The 17660-nt window shown below is 55.9% G+C and overlaps 3 protein-coding genes across 4 annotated transcripts; 1 reads left to right on the forward strand and 2 right to left on the reverse strand.

Moving 5' to 3' along the window:
- NDUFS5 (NADH:ubiquinone oxidoreductase subunit S5) lies at positions 1-1226 on the reverse strand. Its single transcript, XM_066204633.1, has 2 exons — positions 878-1226; positions 1-228 (listed from the first exon to the last, which is right to left on the reverse strand). The coding sequence occupies exons 1-2, from the start codon at positions 1091-1093 to the stop codon at positions 124-126; spliced, it is 321 nt and encodes a 106-aa protein (XP_066060730.1). The 5' UTR covers positions 1094-1226; the 3' UTR covers positions 1-123.
- A 958-nt stretch (positions 1227-2184) lies between these two features.
- Positions 2185-7709, reverse strand: AZIN2 (antizyme inhibitor 2). Its single transcript, XM_066204630.1, has 11 exons — positions 7539-7709; positions 7274-7387; positions 5983-6141; positions 5734-5907; positions 4892-5064; positions 4349-4480; positions 3977-4142; positions 3692-3854; positions 3508-3620; positions 2998-3221; positions 2185-2660 (listed from the first exon to the last, which is right to left on the reverse strand). The coding sequence occupies exons 3-11, from the start codon at positions 6079-6081 to the stop codon at positions 2519-2521; spliced, it is 1386 nt and encodes a 461-aa protein (XP_066060727.1). The 5' UTR covers positions 6082-6141; positions 7274-7387; positions 7539-7709; the 3' UTR covers positions 2185-2518.
- A 1627-nt stretch (positions 7710-9336) lies between these two features.
- AK2 (adenylate kinase 2) lies at positions 9337-16317 on the forward strand. 2 transcript variants are annotated; one of them, XM_066204632.1, is made up of 7 exons: positions 9337-9481; positions 9880-10005; positions 11757-11867; positions 11970-12064; positions 12648-12720; positions 13313-13508; positions 15494-16317. In XM_066204632.1, exons 1-7 carry the CDS (start codon positions 9368-9370, stop codon positions 15499-15501), a joined length of 723 nt encoding a protein of 240 aa, XP_066060729.1. In that variant the 5' UTR covers positions 9337-9367; the 3' UTR covers positions 15502-16317. The 2 variants fall into 2 exon arrangements, with proteins under 2 accessions (XP_066060729.1, XP_066060728.1); XM_066204631.1 differs by lacking the exon at positions 15494-16317 and having other exon boundaries at positions 13313-15425.
- The last annotated feature ends 1343 nt before the right edge of the window (positions 16318-17660 follow it).

Here is a 17660-nt window from a genome sequence, read left to right on the forward strand (position 1 = left end):
GCCATTCCAAAGGGAAATTTACTGCCCGAGCGATGCCCAGCCTGAGGCTGTTCCCCCCAAGCCACAGCAGGGCCCCTGCCCTGGGCTCTGTGGGTTTTCTTCCAAGAGGAATTCCACCGGGGATCACGGCCTGGGCTCCTCCTTGCCCGTGTGGTAGTCGGGGGGTGTGTACTTCCCCTCCTTGATCATCTTGTCCCGCTGCTCCAAGATGATCCGGAGCCGCTGAGCCTGGCAGGGACACAGGGAGAGGCTCAGGGATCCCTCGGGGGGGCGCCAGGGCAGCCCCACAGATGTGGAACCCACACTATCCCCGCCCTCACTCGAGTTTGAGGCTCTGCTCAAAGATTTTGGGCATTTCAGGATGTTCTGTACTGATGATGCTTTGAGTTTCCAACCCCATTTTCTGACCAGGATTTTGGATCCTGGATGTGGATGCTGCTGGAGAAGCGCTGGGGGCAGGGAGAAAGGTCTGCCCCGAGCTGCCCCAAAACACGGAATGGTTTGGATGGGAGGGAACTGAAATCCCATCCAGTCCCACCCCCATGGGCAGGAACACCTCCCACTAATGAGGACACCTCCCTCCAACCTGGCCTGGAACGGCTCCAGGAACGGGGCAGCCACGGCTCCTCCGGGCCCCCGCAGCCACCACAGCCCTGGGGAAGGGGCTGCTGCGGGGCCAGACCCCCCCCTCACACTGGGAACGACCAGGCAGCGCTCCCACCCTGGCCTGGAGCCCCCAAACCTTCCCCAAGGACCCTCGGCACCCTCTCCCCAGCCTGACCCAGCACGTCGAGTCCCCCCAGCCCGGACCTGGTGTCCCCCCCCTTGTCAGGACCCTGCAGACCCCCACGGCCCCTGTGTCCCCCCGCTCACCCACCATCTTGGCGCGGTTCATGCACTCCATGAAATCCTCGTACTCGAGCCGACACTCGCGGCGGGCGCGGGTCTGGCCCAGGCCGTGCCCGCACTCCACCCACTCGCGTTCGAAGGCGTGGCAGACCCCGGCCTGGCCGTAGGGCTGCGGCATGCTCTGCCGCACCAGCCAGCTGTCCACATCGATGCCCAGCTGCTTCTGCAGGCCCCAGAACGGCATGGCTGCGCTCCTGTCGCGACACGGCCGCTGTCGCGCCGCCGACACCGCCGCCCCCCCCTCACGGGCCCGCCGCCGTCCTTCACGGGCCTTTCGCGACGCTCCCGCCGTCAAGCGCAACCGACGTCGCGGCACCGCGTCGCTCTTTACGGCTGGGCAGAGCCAGGGAGAAGAACGGCACGAACGGCCCCATCCCTTGTAGCCCCCTGGCGGATTGGAGGACTCGCCGTGCGCCGCGCCACAGCGCCGCCTGGCGGCCACGGTGCTCAAGGCTCTCCCAGTGCTCCCAGTGCCCTCCCAGTGCCCTCCCAGTGCCCTCCCAGTGCCCTCCCAGTTCCCTTCCAGTGCCCTCCCAGTGTCCTCACTCTCTTCTCCTCCCAGTCCCTTGGTGTCCTCCCAGTGCCCAGTGTCTGCCCTCTGTCCTCCTCCCAGTCCCCCCGTGTCCACCCAGTATAGTTCTCCCAGTGTCCTTCCAGCGCTCTCTCTGAGTCCCCAAAGGGTGAGAGTCGCCGAGATCAAGGGTGATCTGACCAATGCACCCCCTCCAGTGCTCCCAGTGCCTCCACATCAGTGTCACCCAGTGTCCCATTACTCCTAGTGCATCCCATTCCCACTATTCAAAGTCCTCCCAGTGTCCTCCCGGTCCTCCCAGTGTCCCCCCAGTTCTCCCAGTTCCTGGCCTTCAGGGTCTCACAGGGGCTGTACCCAGGGCAGGAGCCTTCCTGAGGCCTGACCAGACCTCAGAAACCAGGGAGATGCCACAAGGCCCAGGTCTTCCCCCCAGTGTCACCCTCAAAACCTAAATCCACCTCCTATTTCCATACCCTCCCAAAATCCCAGGGGTCCCCCTGGATGCCTGAGCAGAGTCCGAGGTTTGGGTGAATGGCCCCGCCCGCCCTAATGAGCAAAGGCTCATTAAATGCTGATTGCAGAGGGATTCTCCAGCACCTCCAGCACAGGGTGGGGAGGAAGAGCCGGGGGCTTCCTCACCCGGCCCCTCAAGGCCACGCTGGGCTACCAATTATCACCTTCACTCCTAAGAACAGAGCCCAAACCTGCCAAACCCCTTCGGAAGGCACGCACACCGCACGAGCTGGAGGAGCAGGATTTATGGGACAGGGTTTAATTCCAAGTCCATGAGAGCGGAGCAGGGCGATGCCAGAGGGAGGGTGGCACCTTCCCCCTCCCTGGCACTGCCATGGGATCCTTTCCCCCTCTGGTACCACCACAGGATCTCTCCCATGGGACTTTTCCCACTGTGGTACCGTTGTAGGATTTTCATCCCTCCAGTACCACTGTGGGACCTTTTCCCCTGGTGCTGCCATGGGATTTTTCCCCATCCCAATACCATTATGGGACATTTCCCCTGCCAGTACCAGTACAGGACCTTTCCCACCGTGGCTCCTTCTCCCACAGTGCCAGCACTGCTCAGATGATGCCAGCTGGAGCGAAGACAGGGGTGACGCAAAGTGTCTCTGCCATCTCCCAGCCGCAGGACAGGGGGGTGCAGAGGCTCTCACGGTCGTCTTCTGCCTGGGGTGGCTTTCCCTGGAAGAGCTGCACGGCTTTCCTGCAAGTGGAGACACCCCAGGGGGAGCCAGGAGAAGGAGCAGCCCCTTGGGGATGGGATGGGCCCAGGGAAGGGGACACTCCAGGGCTCTCCTGTCCCCCAGAACGACAGCCAGAGCTGAGCTGGCTCTCTTTTCTCCAGTGAAAAACCGGCTCAAGTTTGAAAATATTCAAAAATTAAGGGTTTTTTTGCCTCTGAGGCCATGATTTTACCCTGAATTTCCAGGTTCTGGGATTTAGATTTCCCCCTCTCCCTTGGGCCAAGAGCTCAGGTGGAAGAGAAACCAGCACCTCCCGCAGGACCCCAGCCCTGCCCTCTCACCCTGCCCATCTCTTACCAGGCCATGCGGGACATGGCGTAGGTGACCTGTGGCTGGGGACCCCCCGTGAGCAGGGATGATGTTGGGATGCTTGGGATGGTGTAGGCTCCCATGTTCCCAAAAACCAGCCAGTCCCCCACGTGCAGCTGGGGCAGCTCCAGCCCGTCGGCGATGCGATCCTCGGAGTGTCCCGGCGGGCCCCGGAGGCTGCTGCTGTGCCAGGGCTGCTCTGGGCAGGGTCTCTGAGGGAAAAACACGGAGCAGACACAGGGATGAGGATGTCCCAGTGTCTTTGAGGTAAGAACACGGAGCAGACACAGGGATGAGGATGTCCCAGTGTCTTTGAGGGAAAAACACGGAGCAAACACAGGGATGAGGATGTCCCAGCATCACAGTGACCCCCAAAGTTCAAGCCCACAATCCCACGGACTGGGTACAGCTTCCCCCTGTGTCATGGGGTTGGCTGAGGTGATGCCACCCAGTGTGAGGGACATCCTGGGCTGTCCCCAAGCCAGGTGAGGCACTCACCTTGTGCAGCCGAGGCCTGGGGCAGGGGCTGTCGAACAGGAGGCAGCTGAAGGTGCCGTAGATGCCATCGCTCAGGTGATACACCAGGCTCTTCTTGCTGCCACACTCTTCCTCTGGAGGGGAACAGGGAGAGGGCTCAGGGGGGCTTGGGGACACAGGGGACACATCCTGCTGTCACACCTACCGTCAGAGCCAGGCTGCTCCACGGGGGTCTCCTCCAAGGCAGTGATGCTGACAGCCAAGGTGAAGGCAGAGGTGACGTAGTAACGCCCAGGCCTGGCAACAATGTCCACCCCGCTGCCCTCGGGGAAGTACAAATCCAGGGCAGAGTTTATCCCTGCAGCGATCTGTGAGGGAAGAAAAAGAGCTCTCCTCTTGGTTAGCTGGGAACTCTGCGGGGAGCCAGACTTGGGGAGAGCTTCTAAGCTCACTCTCTGGCTGCTGAGGGCAGGTGTGGGGAGGTTTGTACCTCTTCCAGCGGGGCTCTGGCATCCTCGGTGCCGGGGAATCCCCCCCCGATGTCCAGGAGGTGCATGTGGTGTCCCAGCTCCGTGCCCATGTCAAACACCAGCTGTGCTGTGGCCACGGCCTGTGCCAAGGCCTGGGGCTCCAGCCCACGGCTCCCCAGGTGGAAGCTGAGGGCACGGACCCCATCTCAGCAGGGTTTGATCGTCCCCAAAGCAGAGGGGATGGCACTGGGATTGTCACTCACTGGGGGCAGCCCACTTCCCACTCCCAAGCAGAGCAGCTGGGCCACTGCGTTGTTCCAGCAGGGCAGAGCTCCCCAGATCCCGATCCAGAGGGGCTGAGCACCCCTATGGAAGGAGGCCCACGGCTGTACCTGATGCCAACAACCTCCACCGCCTGTTCCTTGGCTGTCTCCAGCAGGTGCCGGCAGGATTTCAGCGTGGTCCCAAAAGTCATGCTCGGGTGGGCAGAAGGGATGGAGTCAGCAGTGATCCCCAACAACATCCTGCAAAGCAAAGCCACGCTGTATTGAGGGATCTTGGAATAACAGGATCATGAAGGGAAAAGCTTTTAAGGGCTGGAAAAAGATCACTGAGTCCAAATATTAACCTCAACGATTAAGTCCTGCACTAAACCACGTCCCTGAGCACCACATCTACAAGGTTTCTGAAAGTTTACAGAGATGATGATTCCACCCCTTGCCTGGGCAGCCTGTTCCACTGCCTGATCACCCCTTCACTGATCAATCTTTTCCCCATATCCAATCTGAACTTCCCTTGGCACAGCTTGAGGCCGTTTCCTCATCCTATCACTTGGGATAGGAGACTGACACCCACCTTATACAATCTCTTGCCCCCACAGCCCTCTGCCCATCCCCTCCTGCAGAACCCCCTCCAGTGGCACTCCAGACACCCACCTGGCACGGGGGTGGCTCCTGGCCACCTTGCTCAGCTCCACCTCGTTGTCGAAGGCCATCAGCCTCACGCCGTGGGCGGCCGCGTACCTGATGTGGGCGACCTGCTTGCAGGGGCTGCTGTAGAAGATCCTGTCAGCTGGGACCCCAATGCCCTGAACCCGGGTGATCTCTGCCTGCAGGGAGAAGGGGGCACGTGCAGCAGGTCCCCCCAGGAGCTGGGTGTGGACCAGCCACCAGCTCTGGGTCTTGGCCAGCTTGCAGAGCTGAGGAGGGCAAAGAGCCAGAGTTGCAGCCTGGGCTTTTCCAGGGAAAAGCTACCAGAGCTCAAAGGGATCACAGTGGACTTTGTCCTGGCATGGAGAGGTTTAAAAACACCATGAGAATGGGAGAGGAAAGAAGTGGGGTTAGCAGGCCTGGGGCTGATGCCTGCTCCGAGCTGTGACGACTCTTGCACTTTCTCCTCCTGGAAACACGTCCTATTTAATTACATAAAACCGAGTGATTTAATTTTGCCTCTTCTCTGGAAGTCTGGCTGTTGCAAAATGACAAGCAGGAGGAGGCAAAAAGCTTTAGGCTCAGTCCTAAGGACACCAAGATTTGGACAGCCGTGGCAGTGGCACCCCAGGGACGTGCTGTGCCACCAACCAGGACAGCAGCTCCGGGGACAGGAATGTCAGCCAAAGGGAACAACACAGAGAGGACAAGGATTTCTGGAGTGTGACAGCAGAGGGAGACTCCTGCCCCTGTAAATGTCACCTAGAGCAGCAGACTCAGGAAAGGAGGGTGAGCTCTGTCACTCCCCCACAAACATTTCTCCTGGAGCTGTCCTCCCACAGCCCTACCTTGTTGGCACAGGCAAATCCTGCCCCCAGCTCTGCCAGCAGGCGGATCACCCCTTCGCTGCCGTTGCATTTAACTGGGAAATAGGGCTTCACTCGGGGCAAGGCCTTCAGGAAACGCAGGTGTTTCTTCACAATGTCCCCAAGGTCTGCCACGAAGAAAGCCTGCTGGTCGCCCTAGGGGACAGCTGCAGTGAGCAGCAGTTCTGGGAGTGCCTTTTCCAAAGGCAGCAGCAGAGCAGCAGCCCTCACCTCTTGGCACAGCTCGCCCAGGAGGTTCTCCAGGAGGTCTCTGGTGGTGAAGCCCTCCTCCACCATCAGGAAATTGGATTCGTTCAAGTACCCGTTCATGGCGTGGTGTTCTGGGTGTGGTGATGCTCCGTTAAAGCCTCCTGGAGTAGGGGATAGATTCTAAGGATGAGACACACCGTAAAAAGGAAAGGAATATTAGAGGAAGGGTCCATGGGCATGGACCACCCAGCCCACAGCCCAGAGTGTCCCTGGGTAGGGCTCCGTGCTGCTCTGCTCCAAACCAGCAGCTCAGCAGAGCCCTGCTGTGGTGTTAAAAAAACACACTTTGGGTTACAGCATCTTCCCCGGGGGAGGAGACACACTTCTCTGCAGTTCAGAGCTCTGTTTTGGCACACAGCAGCCTTGTCTCCATCAGCAGGCACCAGCACAGTCAACAACAAAGCCAACTGCACCACAAAGAGCAGAGATGCTTTTCTAGGCCAGGACAGGCCCCTTCAGGCCCTGGAATGCAGCTGGATCTGCTGAGTGTTCAGTGGGGTGAACATCCCATATGGATTCCAAATAACTGAAGTCTCCTGGACCCACTTTCCCAGTGGAAAGCCCCCAGGACAAGGAGGGCACAGCACAGGCCCCTTGCTGACACCATCCAACCTCAGGACAGGCTGGATCCATGCTGTGGATGCAGTTCCATGGCTCTCCCATGACACAGGGAGAGCCCAGAGGACAAGGGAGAGCCAAAGGGACAATTAGGCAGCACAGAGTTTTCTGGCTCATCCTAGCAGAGCTTCAGCTTTGAGCTTTAACAATCTCCTGCCCTGGATCCAGCCTGGCCCATAACCCAGGGAGCTGACGAGCTAGCAGGGAACATTTCCACTCCAATAATCCAGGTGTAGCTCCAGGGCTCTTCCAGGAGCATGGTCTCTCTGATTTGAAGTGAGCAGGAGGCAGAGGTTTCATTTCTCAGAGCTGCACATCACCTCCTCCCCACAGAGACCTCCTGACAGCATTCCAGGGGGCACTGGGAGAAAGACCACGCTGACCCCGGAGCAGCAGAATGTTGTAATGCATTGAGCAAGCACCACCAGCCAATTCCAGAGATGAGGAATGGATTAAAAAACATGTTTTGAAGCTCTTAGAGCTTCATAATCAGGAAAGGAGAGCAACTCCTCCAGCTTTACCCTTCACTCCCCATCACCAAACAGCACCAGCCCACCTTGGTGGGGTACAGAAGGGATGAAATGGGTCATTCCTGTCAGAACTCGTGCCCCAGGCTTGGACATGCCCTGCTTACCACGGTCCAGTTGTCCCTCCCAGGTGTCCTGGAGTGCTGTCAGGGGGGCTCCCTGAGGAACAGCGAGCTCCTGCAGCAGCCCGAGGTGTAGCTGTGCCTGGGGGTCCAGGGTCCCTGGGGAGAAGCAGTGCAGGGGCTTAGAGAGGGAGAGGGGCACTGACAGCATGATGCCCTTCACCCCCATCTCCAAATTAAGCAAGCACAGCTTCCTTCTCACTGTGCCAGGCAAAACAGTTCCCCCACAGCCCCCCTAAAGCCCCCTTACCTCAGAAAGCATTTAAACAGATTCTGCCATGGGTCTCCCAAGAGAACGAACCGACCCCAGGGCCGGCTGTTTGTGCTGTCCTAGCTCCCTGCTTGCCCCGAGCTCCTGTAGAGGATGGGGGGGCTCTGCACCCCTTCTCTTCCAGCCCTGCCTCCCTGCTCTGCCTCCCAACCGTAGCCATGACAACCAAATCCAGCCACCCCATTGGCTGAGCCGCCTCCGAGCATCCTTCATCCCTTTTGGAGAACGCTCCTCCTCCTCACCCACCTTCTCCCAAGGCTGGGGCTGCCCCCTTCAGTCACCCCGGGCTCTCACCGAGTCCCCGCAGCTCATCCCCAGCCTGGCAGCCCGGCCCCGCTTCCCACGGCTGCGCATCCTGAGCGCAGAGACCCTCAGGGGGAAGAGAGCCCGAAATACCTCGGAAACGCTGCTGCCAGGGAAACCAGGCTTCCCGCAGATTAAAGGCTGAGCGGTGTTTGGCCGGGACTTCGCAGAGGGGGGGGTAGTTGGGAGGATGTCAGGGACTGATCCTGCCCTTGCTGAGCTGCTGCTGGTTTTGGTGGGTGCCCCAGGGGCAGACCCAGCTCTGCCATCAATGCAGATGCTCTGTCTGATCCGTGAGACCTGGCTCTTGGAAATGGTGCCACTGCTCCATCCCACAAACAGGAGGGGCCCGGCAGGGATATTTTAACTCTTCCTGTTCAATGTGCAGGTCCCTCTCTGGTGTGTTGCTGAGGACCAATGTTCTGTCTATGGAGAGACAGCTGTCCCCACTGAGGGGGGTGTGAGAAGGATCAATTATCCTGAGTATTTCTGTACTCAACACTGTGGTCTTGGCTTTGCCACAGACTCTCCTGGCAACCAGGGCCAAGGAGGCTCTTGTCTGCTGGGAGATCCTGGCCAGTTTTGCCTGTGCCCTGGCCCGTCACCAGTGCTGGACTGTGCTGTGTGGGATGTGGGCACCATGCGGAGAGGCTGGGAGAACAGAGAGATGCTGAGCCCTGCAGTGCCAGTCCCTCCTGGATGTGCTGGGTAGTGTTGTGATGCACAGCCCACACAGAGCAGGGCACTGAGCCCATCCCACACTACGCCAGGGCAAGCACAGCTCAGAATCACAGAATCAATTAGGTTGGAAAAGATCTCTGAGATCACATAGTCCAGCTGTGACCACCGTGTTAACTGGACCACAGCACCAAGTGCCACGTCCAGTCTTTCCTTAAACACTTCCAGGGGTGGTGACTCCACCGCCTTCCTGGGCAGCCCGTTCCAATGTCTAATCTTCCTGTGAAGAAATTCTTCCTAACGTCCAACCTAAACCTCCCCTTGCATAGCTTAAGACTGTGTCCTCTTGCCCTGTCTAGCTCCCTGGGAGACAAGCTCTACCCTCACTTGGCTCCAGATTCCTTTCAGGTGGATGCAGAAAGTGATAAGGTCACCCCTGAACCTCCTTTTCTCCTGGCTCAGCCGCCCCAACTCCCTCAGCCGCTCCTCATCAGACTTGTACTCCTGCCCGTTGTCCTTCTCTGGACATATCCCAGCAGCACAACGTCCTTCTTGAGCTGAGTGACCCAGAACTGGATGCAGCACTCGGCTCGACCCCGGGGCTTGGGGACAGCTCGGTGCCAGCGCGGCCACACCGAGCCACTCACGTGGCGCCACAAAGCCCCGCCCACCACTGGGTAAACCACGCCCTCTTCCAACATAACCCCGCCCACTTCATGGAAAACACGCACGTGTTTGCATATTCCGTCCCCTCATTTGCATGCCCCGCCCACGAGGCGCTGTCCCCGCCCACGAGGCGCGGGCCGGGCGCGCAGTCGGTGGCGGCCATGGCTCCGAGCGCGCAGGCCGGCGGTGGCCGCGGGCAGGCCCCGGCCGCGGGGATCCGCCACGGCATCCGCGCCGTGCTGCTGGGCCCGCCCGGCGCCGGCAAGGGCACGCAGGTGAGGGCGATGTTAGCGGGAACGGCCGGCGGGACCGGCCCGCCCGGCCTTCCCCACTGCCGGCACTCAGCGTGTGACCCCCGCGTGGAGGGACGCGGGTGGCCGGCCTTCCGTTGCCCGCGGAGCGATCGGGGTGTGCGCTGTGTTCGTGTGGCCCCGGGCCTCCCTGCGGGAAGCATCCCGCCTCCAGGGGCCCGCTCGCCGGGGCTCTTTGTCCCGGGTCTCTTTGTCCCGGGCTAGGGCCGGCCGCGGGGACCCGGTGTCGCTGAGCACCGGGGCTCTGCCACGTGCTGGCCGGTCAACGACTGTCCCGCTGCCGCGAGAGGGGGGACAAAGCCCTGCCGGGGCGAGGATCACCAGCCTCCGACGTCCCGTCTCACCTCTGTCCTCTTCTGCAGGCCCCGAAGCTGGCCGAGACCTACTGCGTGTGCCACCTGGCTACCGGCGACATGCTGCGGGCCATGGTGGCCTCGGGCTCCGAGCTGGGCAAGCGGCTCAAGGAGACGATGGACTCGGGGAAGCTGGTGGGTCGTGGGCAATGTGCTGGGAGCGGACACGGGCTGGCAGCACCTGGAATGAGAGCAGACAGAATCCACCTCCTAATTGGAATTGTCTAATTAGTGTAGAAGGCAGATTGCAGGGTGAAGGTAGGGATGGGGGCTTGCTTTCTGTCACCCTGCAGGAGAAGCATCCTATGCAATCATCCTTCTTCAAAATTACTATTTGCTTACCAGCAGCCTTTGGCCTTGGGTTGTTTTTATCTTTTAGAGGGTGCGGTCTGGCTGGCAATTTTCTGGCTCCTGAACACTGAGGTGACAGTGTATCCTTGGAGCTGCAGGATGTTACAGCTCTGCTTTGCGGCTCTTGTGTCTCTTCAGGTGACACCTGAGCTTCAGGTATCACTTCAGAGGGTTCATCTGCATCACAGCTCTTACATAAGCTCGATTCACCTGTAACTATAAGGTGAAAGTAGACCTAAAGGTGTTTCTGTGGTAGTTACAGCAGCTGCTGTGTGAGACACTTTGGATCCCCAAGAGACACGAGTTAGAATCTCTGACATTCATTTTCTGAGGGTCTCATTATCTCATCCTAACGACAGAAATACCTCAGGGAAACTCAAGGGACCACAAATTGCAGTGACTTGCCCCAGTGTGGGGCAGATCTCGAGCATCACTGTGGCTTGTAACACCCCAGGGAGAATCTGCAGGCCCCAGATGGGGAGAGCAGCCTTATCTCACTTCTGCTCAGAGCTCATTGCAACACCGAGCCTGCAATACCCAGCTGGTTATGAAAGATAGGGACGTTATCTGGCCAGGCTGGTGGTATCTGCCACGTGTGTGTGTGTGTGTGGCAGGCAGCTCCAGGCTGCTCCACAGGGATATCTCACAGCTCTGTGATAACTCAGCTGGGAGCACAGCAGCAATTCAGGATGGGGTTTATGCTCAGGATCTTTTTTCTCCAAAAAGCCTAATCAGAAGGCACGGAAGTGACTTGTTGCTTACCCCCACACCTGCCTGTTTGTGTGTTGTGACAGCCCGATCCCCAATCCTGTTGGTTCCCAGCTGTGCGTGCTGGAGAAAACAGCACTGCTCCCAAATAAACAGCTATTGTTGGGGCTTCAGCATCTGTGAGTGCTGCAGTGTGGAAAAGGCACTAATCCCAGTGATATGCCCAGATTGTTAGATGGGAAAAAAACTACCCAGTGAAGCCAGAGCTTGTCAGCAACTACTGGGCTTTTACCTCCATACCAGGTTTATGGGAGTCAATGAGCAACTCGCCTGCTCTGCCCTTCCTGCCCAGACCTGCCTCCCGAGGAGGGATGTGTAGGTGAAGGTACAAAGTAACAGGAAATCAGGGTTGTGTTGATGTTTTGTATTGTGAATTGGTTTTAAAAAAACAGTAACCTAAGGAGTTTGAGCTTGACAGTGTTCTTTGCAATAAGGTAACCTTTGTAACAGTGGGGTTACAGAGCTGGTTGGTCCAAGTCCCCGGGCAAGCTGGAGTGTCCCTGGAGTGAAATGTGGCATTGCTCCTGTCCTGGTGTTGCAGGGAGTGCTGCCCTGATGTGGGCGGGTCTGAACAGGCAGCCTGAGCATTGACATGAATCATGGAGTCACAGAATATCCTGGGTTGGAAGGGACACACAAGAATTACCGAGCCCAGCCCTTGGCTCTACACAGGACAACTCCAAAAATCCCACCCTGTTCACAAGGGCAGTAGCTGTGTGTAAATTCAAGGTGTCCTTTCTGACAACATACCTGTTTTGTCTCTGCAGGTGAGTGATGAGATGGTGGTAGAGCTGATTGAGAACAACCTGGACTCCCCTCCCTGCAAGAATGGATTCCTCCTGGACGGCTTCCCACGCACAGTGAAACAGGCAGAGATGGTATGGGATCCCCTGCTTGGGGGCAGCTCCAGCACCTCCTTCCCTCAAAACCAGGGATCCCTGCTCCCTCAGCCCCTCTGAGGTGGGTGTTTGCTGTTGCAGCTGGATGAGCTCCTGGAGAAAAGGAGAGAGAAGCTCGACTCTGTCATTGAGTTCAGCATCCCCGACTCCTTGCTGATCCGGAGGATCACTGGACGGTAATCCTTCCTTCTCTCCCAGTGCTCAGTGCACAGGTTGGGATTGCCTAGGCTATGGGAGAGCATCCTAATTTCAGATCCAGGTTGTCCTCCCAGGTGCTTAGGGCTGGCAGTGATGCTGGTTTCTATTTCTGCCCTGATTCCTTGCCTGTTCTCCTATGCCTGGGCCAGCCTTGAGCAGAGCCCCTTCCTTGCCCTATAAATCAGGGATTTCTATAGAAAACCACAGCTCACCCTATAATATACTCCTTCTCCAAAGCTGTTATTGCTCCCTTTCACAGAACACTGAATATATTTGGGCACCGGTGAACTTCCTCCAGGGTGAGGAGTGTGTTCTCTTGCACTGTTGTCCAGACCCTTTTCCCAGCAGAGCAGGAAGTAAAACTCCCCTTCTCCATCTCCCAGCGCAGCTGCTTTTCCAAACTGAAGAGGCCCTTGGTACAGAAATAACTGGAGAGAATTTTCTTACAAGTGAAAGGCTAATGATGTTGCCTGTGGCAGATGTTTCTGTGCTGATGAGTGGCAGGTTCAGGAGATCTTGTCCTGACCGGGCTGCTTTGCTGACACTTCTTTTCTGTCCCAGGCTGATTCACCCAGCGAGTGGCCGCTCGTATCACGAGGAGTTCAGACCCCCGAAAGAGCACATGAAGGACGATGTATGTGAGCTCCCAAGGCCACAGCTTACCTTGCTTTGGGTTTAGCTGATGCTTTGCAGTCTCTCCCTGGAAAAACTCATTTCTTTCCTTCTCTTGTACCTTCTTGTCCTGGCTTTCTGGGGAGCATTGGGGAGCTGCTTGGGCAGCCTGAGCCAACGGCACTGCGGGGAGCGAGGCCTGGAGGGATGGATGGATGGATGGATGGATGGATGGATGGATGGATGGATGAAGGGCATGGCCAGTCTGCAAGGCTGGCCCAGGCTCTGCCAGCCTCAGAATTTGTTGGACTCTGTCCACAGCTCAAGTTGCGGTGGGTTGTGACTGGTTTCCATGCTGGGGGCCAGCTGTAGCTGGTGCCTGGCCTTGAGGTTCCCTTTAGCAAGCAGAGTATTGTGCGGGGAAAAAAGACCACGGTGCTGAGCCCTTCTCTCTTCAGTGAGTGCTCTGCTGGCTGCCCCGGGTTCACTCCGTCTCCCCTGCACACCTGGGGTCTCCTGTGCAGCTCCACCTTGGAGGAGAGGGAGCAGGGAGAGAAGGGGGGTGAACATCCCAGGCTGCAGCTCTCTGGAGACTATCCCCTTGCTTCTCCCAGGTCACTGGAGAGCCCCTGATCCGCCGCTCCGACGATAACGAAACGGCCCTGAAAACCCGGCTGAAGGCCTATCACACCCAGACCTCCCCCCTGGTGTCCTACTACAGCAAGAGAGGGATCCATACGGCCGTGGATGCCTCCCAGTCTCCCGACGTGGTGTTTGCCAGCATCCTGGCAGCCTTCACCAAAGCAACATGTAAAGACCTGGTTATGTTCATTTAAGGCTCTGTCCCAGGATGGGGCTCTCCTCTTTTTTTTTTTTTTTTCCTTCTCTCTTTCTCTGTCTCTGTCTCTCTGGGGCCAAGGAGGGTGAAGAGCTGAGCAGAGTAGAAGGAGAAGGGAGGAGGTGATGCAGCCCAAGGCAGGGCTGTGCTAATTCGCTAATTAAACGAGCTCTTAACGGTCTCGATGTGGCTGTATGTGAACGTCAGTCTGTGCGTGGATCTTGGGATTTTGGCCTCTAGAGGCCGCAGCGAGCCCAGGCTTCAGCTGCCCAAAATGGGCTCTGCACTCCTTTGGGTCATAAAGCCTTTGTTTCATCCTAGAAATGCACCTCCCTGGAAGGAACTGTACTTCCAGCTCCTCCTGGCTACCCCACAGGGGCCTTGGAGAAGATTTGGGATGTGGGGGAAGGATTTCACAGGAGATGTGGAAGCTGCAGGATTGAAACCCAGGGTTGCTCTGTGTGTGTTGCTGTGGGAGCAGCCTGAGGGACAGCTTGGCTTCTGCTCGGGGCTGGGTGACAACGTGTTCTCTTTGTATGTGTTTTATTCCCTGTGGGGTGGCAGGTTCCTGTTCTGATGGCACTTAGGGGGGCAGAAAGAGAGTGGGGGGCTTCAAGCTTTATTTATTTGTGGGATTTATAGCAAATTAGTGAGATGCTTCTTGCTCTTTTTAATGTGAAATCTGGTTAGAATCTGACAGTTACTGTGTGGCAGGCTGGGATGTCCTGAGGATAAGAAAAGGACTTGGGTTTTATCTCTTCACTCTTGCCTTGGTTTTGACCAAGGAGAGGAAGATGCATTGAGCTTCTCCTGATCCCAAAGTCTAAATATAATAAAGCCTTATTGCAAAACAAATGATTTCTCAAGGCTCGAGAGACAGCATTATTAACCACTGGCTCCACGTGCCCTTGAGCTAACGACCTTTGCTGTGAGCTCATGGAAATGTTCCTGTTCCTTGAGCAAATCCAGCAGCTTCATCAGGCTGTGTTTGAGGACACTGTGTGTGCTCAGTGCCTCGGCCTTCCCAGGGCATTGTGCTGCTGTGTGGTGACACCGCAGGGCTGGCACTGACCTTTGGCCGTGAGAGATTCCAGCCCTTCCTAAAGGACCTTGCTGTAAATATGGATTGCCCAGATGAAACTTTGTCCTTTGGCATTCCATGTGTGTTTGCTGTTTGAGTGTTATTGAGTATCCTCCTCTCTCTCTCTCTCGGGATGGCCCACTCCATCCTGTGCACTGAGCTGCTGTGAGCTCTGTGGCCAGAGCAGATGTTTAATCCTCAGGAATCCCTTGCTCTTTTCCTTGATAATTTCTCTCTTGCCTGACAATCCCCTCTCTGTCCTCATACATCCTTTCCAGGGATAGAACCTCTTGCCTTCCCAGCAAACTGGAAATAACACCGGCAACCGAAAGCAGTGGACTTGTTGCTCTAGAAGGCATGTGACTAAGAAGAAAGGCTCTGACAGTGAACAGGGCTGGTTTTGCCAGCAGCCTGTGGTCCCCTGGGATTCCCAGATGGCCCTGGCTCTGTCTCTGGGTTTCCTGTGGAAGGGTAACCTGGAACTGGCATGCTGGGAGGTTGGGATAGCATTTAGGATGGGAGTGGTGTTCCCCAGAAAGTGCGTGGCTTACAGCTGCCCTGACATCTTGGTGACTGAAAGAAGTTGTGTGGAAGCAGCTTTTATTTTGAGAGAGTCAAAGGGAGAGCTGCAGCCCCCTACACTCTGGGAAGGGTTCCCAGCCAGTTGGCATTCCTGGGTTTGGTCGAGGTTTCACTCTACAACAAGAGCAAGATGTTCCCCCACTCTCCATTCCTTTCCTCCTTTTTGCTCGCTTCACATCCAGCTCACCAGCCTTTTTTTTTTTTTTTTTTTTTTTTTGCCATAAACCATGCTTAATTTTGTTTGTTTGTTTTTCCCTAAACATTTTTTTTTCTCTCTGTTCCCATTTATTCCAGCTGAGTGACTCCATCAAGCAGATGAGACGCCACCAAACGCTGCACACTCTGCTACATCACCCATTGCAGCCCTTCCCTGGGTGCAGGGAGGGCAGCTGGGAGGGGGGATATGATTGATGGGAGGGGGGGAAGGAGGTGGTAAACAAGGGCTTGGGGGGCTGATTTGGTTGGGTTTTGGTTGGATTTCTTGTTTGGCAGAATCATTGTGAAGAGGAGGTGACCTTCTCCTTAGAAATCATGTTTTGTGGAGGCAAAACAATTGTGGAGAGGGAAACATCTCTCAGTGATCAGCTGCAGGTTTTGACGTGTTGGAGGGCAGGGCTGGATGTTATTTGAGACTTCTCCAGGACTTTCAGGGCTTGTTTCATGGGCGCTTGGTACTCTGAGGCCACTGAAAGGTTTGCTGTGATTTTTTTTTCTAAAGCTGCTTCCTTTCAGCGAGGACCAAAATGAACAAATGATTCATCGTGTCTGAAATGGAAAGGAAAAAGAGATGCTGTGGTCTTTTCCTGGAAGTTTTGTTTTTCTTGTTCTGCTGCATTCCTAAACCCTGGCATAGAGACTTCTCAAGGATTCTCTGCTGCTGAACAGAGGGGCTGTGGCTCTAGTCCAAACCTGCCTTACTTGGGAATGGGGTGGCTTTTCTGTGATCATGACCAAGCTGGAATTCACACAATGCTGAAGAAATGCAAAAAAGACTTTTCTTAATTGCCTGCGAAAATAACACTTAATTGGGAGAGGGTTTTTTTTGCATTTCTTTTTAGATCAAATGGTGCCTTGTCTAACCTCTGAATCAATAATAAAATAACCCCTTTACATTTGTATCTGGTGCTGTGTCCTCTTTGACCTGCAGACAGTGTGGAGGATGAGGAAGCAGATGACAGCATCAACTAACAATTGAGCTGGGTGGATCCTGGGGCCTGATCCTATCTCAAGGATGTTCTGTGCAGCTGGAAATGTGGCTTGTAATTCCTTTTATCTCTTCTCCTTGCTGTGTCCAATGCTTTAGATCACCATAGCAATGGTGGGATTTTGCTGGTTCTTTCTCCTGTTTCTTCCTGTGTAAGGCTGAAAGCACCAAGCCTCTGTGTATCCTCTCTGTCCAGAGCTCCTTGCAGTATTTTAACTGATGTAATCCCTTTTTTCCCTCCTCCCTTTGAGTCTCCAGTGTGTGGAGGAGCTGATGTTATTTCCTTCTCCTGCAGCAACTGGAAACCACATTATTGTGTCGTCTGTTTCTGCCTTTCATACTTCGCTGCATCCCTCCCTCTTTCTAAATTCACAGGGAAAAATCTGTCCTAATGCAGGGAACAAGAACATTTCCTGGCCTCCCTTTCTCCTGCCTCCACAGGGACTCTGGCCCTCTGTGGTATTCCAGAGGAGGCTGTTCCTGATGGACGGATGGAGGTTTGTTGTTTATCCATGGTTCTTCCAGCCCAGCTTGTGTTCAGGCAGCAGAAAGGGTTGGGCTGCATGTACCCATTTCCTGCAGAAATTACTGGTTTTCCAGCATAATTGGGCTCTCCTGCTCCTCCGCCATTCTGTCTGTGCTCAGGTGTTTTCATTACCTCTCTACCTCCCATTACCATTCCTGTGCCTCTCTGGCCTTTGTGGTGTTCTTCCCTTGTTCCTTTTGATGGTGGGTGTTAAACTGTGCTCTTCCTCGTCTGCGATTGTGTCCTCTGCTCCTTGCCTGCTGTTGTTTTAAAAACCTGTTCTGCCTGCTCCTCCTGGCTTTCTGGTCTGTGGGATGGAGGAGTCTTGGCTCCTCTGAGCTGGGCTGCCTCTGTTTGATCCTTACCTGAGTGTGGAGCGTGAAATGGATTGTTGGGGAGCAGTGGGGAGGCTGCAGTGGGGAGTCTGTGAGCTCAAGCCTGGATCCTCTGGAGCTGGATCTGTGCTGTGACCTGTCTCTCTCAGGCTGACCTTGAATGTTTTCCACAGCACACGATGCTCTGCAGGTGCTGTAAATTCCTTCTGCTCAACCATTTCGTTCCAGCAAGCTGCTTATCAGGCACTCTTTTGAAAACTGTGTTCATATTTCATACACACAATTATTCAGCAACTATAAAAGGGGAAAATTCCTATTTATAGCACAAGGACCAGCATCAAATAGGACACTGAATTCTCACTGATAGAGGAAGTGACCTGTTCTCTAATGCAGCAG

This window comes from Chamaea fasciata, unplaced genomic scaffold (genome assembly GCF_029207755.1).
Source record: "Chamaea fasciata isolate MVZ Bird 193981 ecotype frontalis unplaced genomic scaffold, bChaFas1.0.hap1 SCAF_26, whole genome shotgun sequence".
Taxonomy (NCBI): Eukaryota; Metazoa; Chordata; class Aves; order Passeriformes; family Sylviidae; genus Chamaea; species Chamaea fasciata.

Excerpts from the sequence above, each read along its gene's own strand:
- AK2 (XM_066204631.1), top strand. The coding sequence starts at position 9,368 with ATGGCTCCGAGCGCGCAGGCCGGCGGTGGCCGCGGGCAGGCCCCGGCC. Across the intron at positions 10,006-11,756 it reads CGATGGACTCGGGGAAGCTG|GTGAGTGATGAGATGGTGGT; the intron begins GTGGGTCGTGGG and ends TTGTCTCTGCAG. Across the intron at positions 12,065-12,647 it reads ATCCGGAGGATCACTGGACG|GCTGATTCACCCAGCGAGTG; the intron begins GTAATCCTTCCT and ends TTTCTGTCCCAG.
- AZIN2 (XM_066204630.1), bottom strand. The coding sequence starts at position 6,081 with ATGAACGGGTACTTGAACGAATCCAATTTCCTGATGGTGGAGGAGGGC. Across the intron at positions 3,855-3,976 it reads CCAGAGCCCCGCTGGAAGAG|ATCGCTGCAGGGATAAACTC; the intron begins GTACAAACCTCC and ends CTTCCCTCACAG. Across the intron at positions 3,222-3,507 it reads CCAGGCCTCGGCTGCACAAG|AGACCCTGCCCAGAGCAGCC; the intron begins GTGAGTGCCTCA and ends TTTTTCCCTCAG.
- NDUFS5 (XM_066204633.1), bottom strand. The coding sequence starts at position 1,093 with ATGCCGTTCTGGGGCCTGCAGAAGCAGCTGGGCATCGATGTGGACAGC. Across the intron at positions 229-877 it reads GCATGAACCGCGCCAAGATG|GCTCAGCGGCTCCGGATCAT; the intron begins GTGGGTGAGCGG and ends TGTCCCTGCCAG.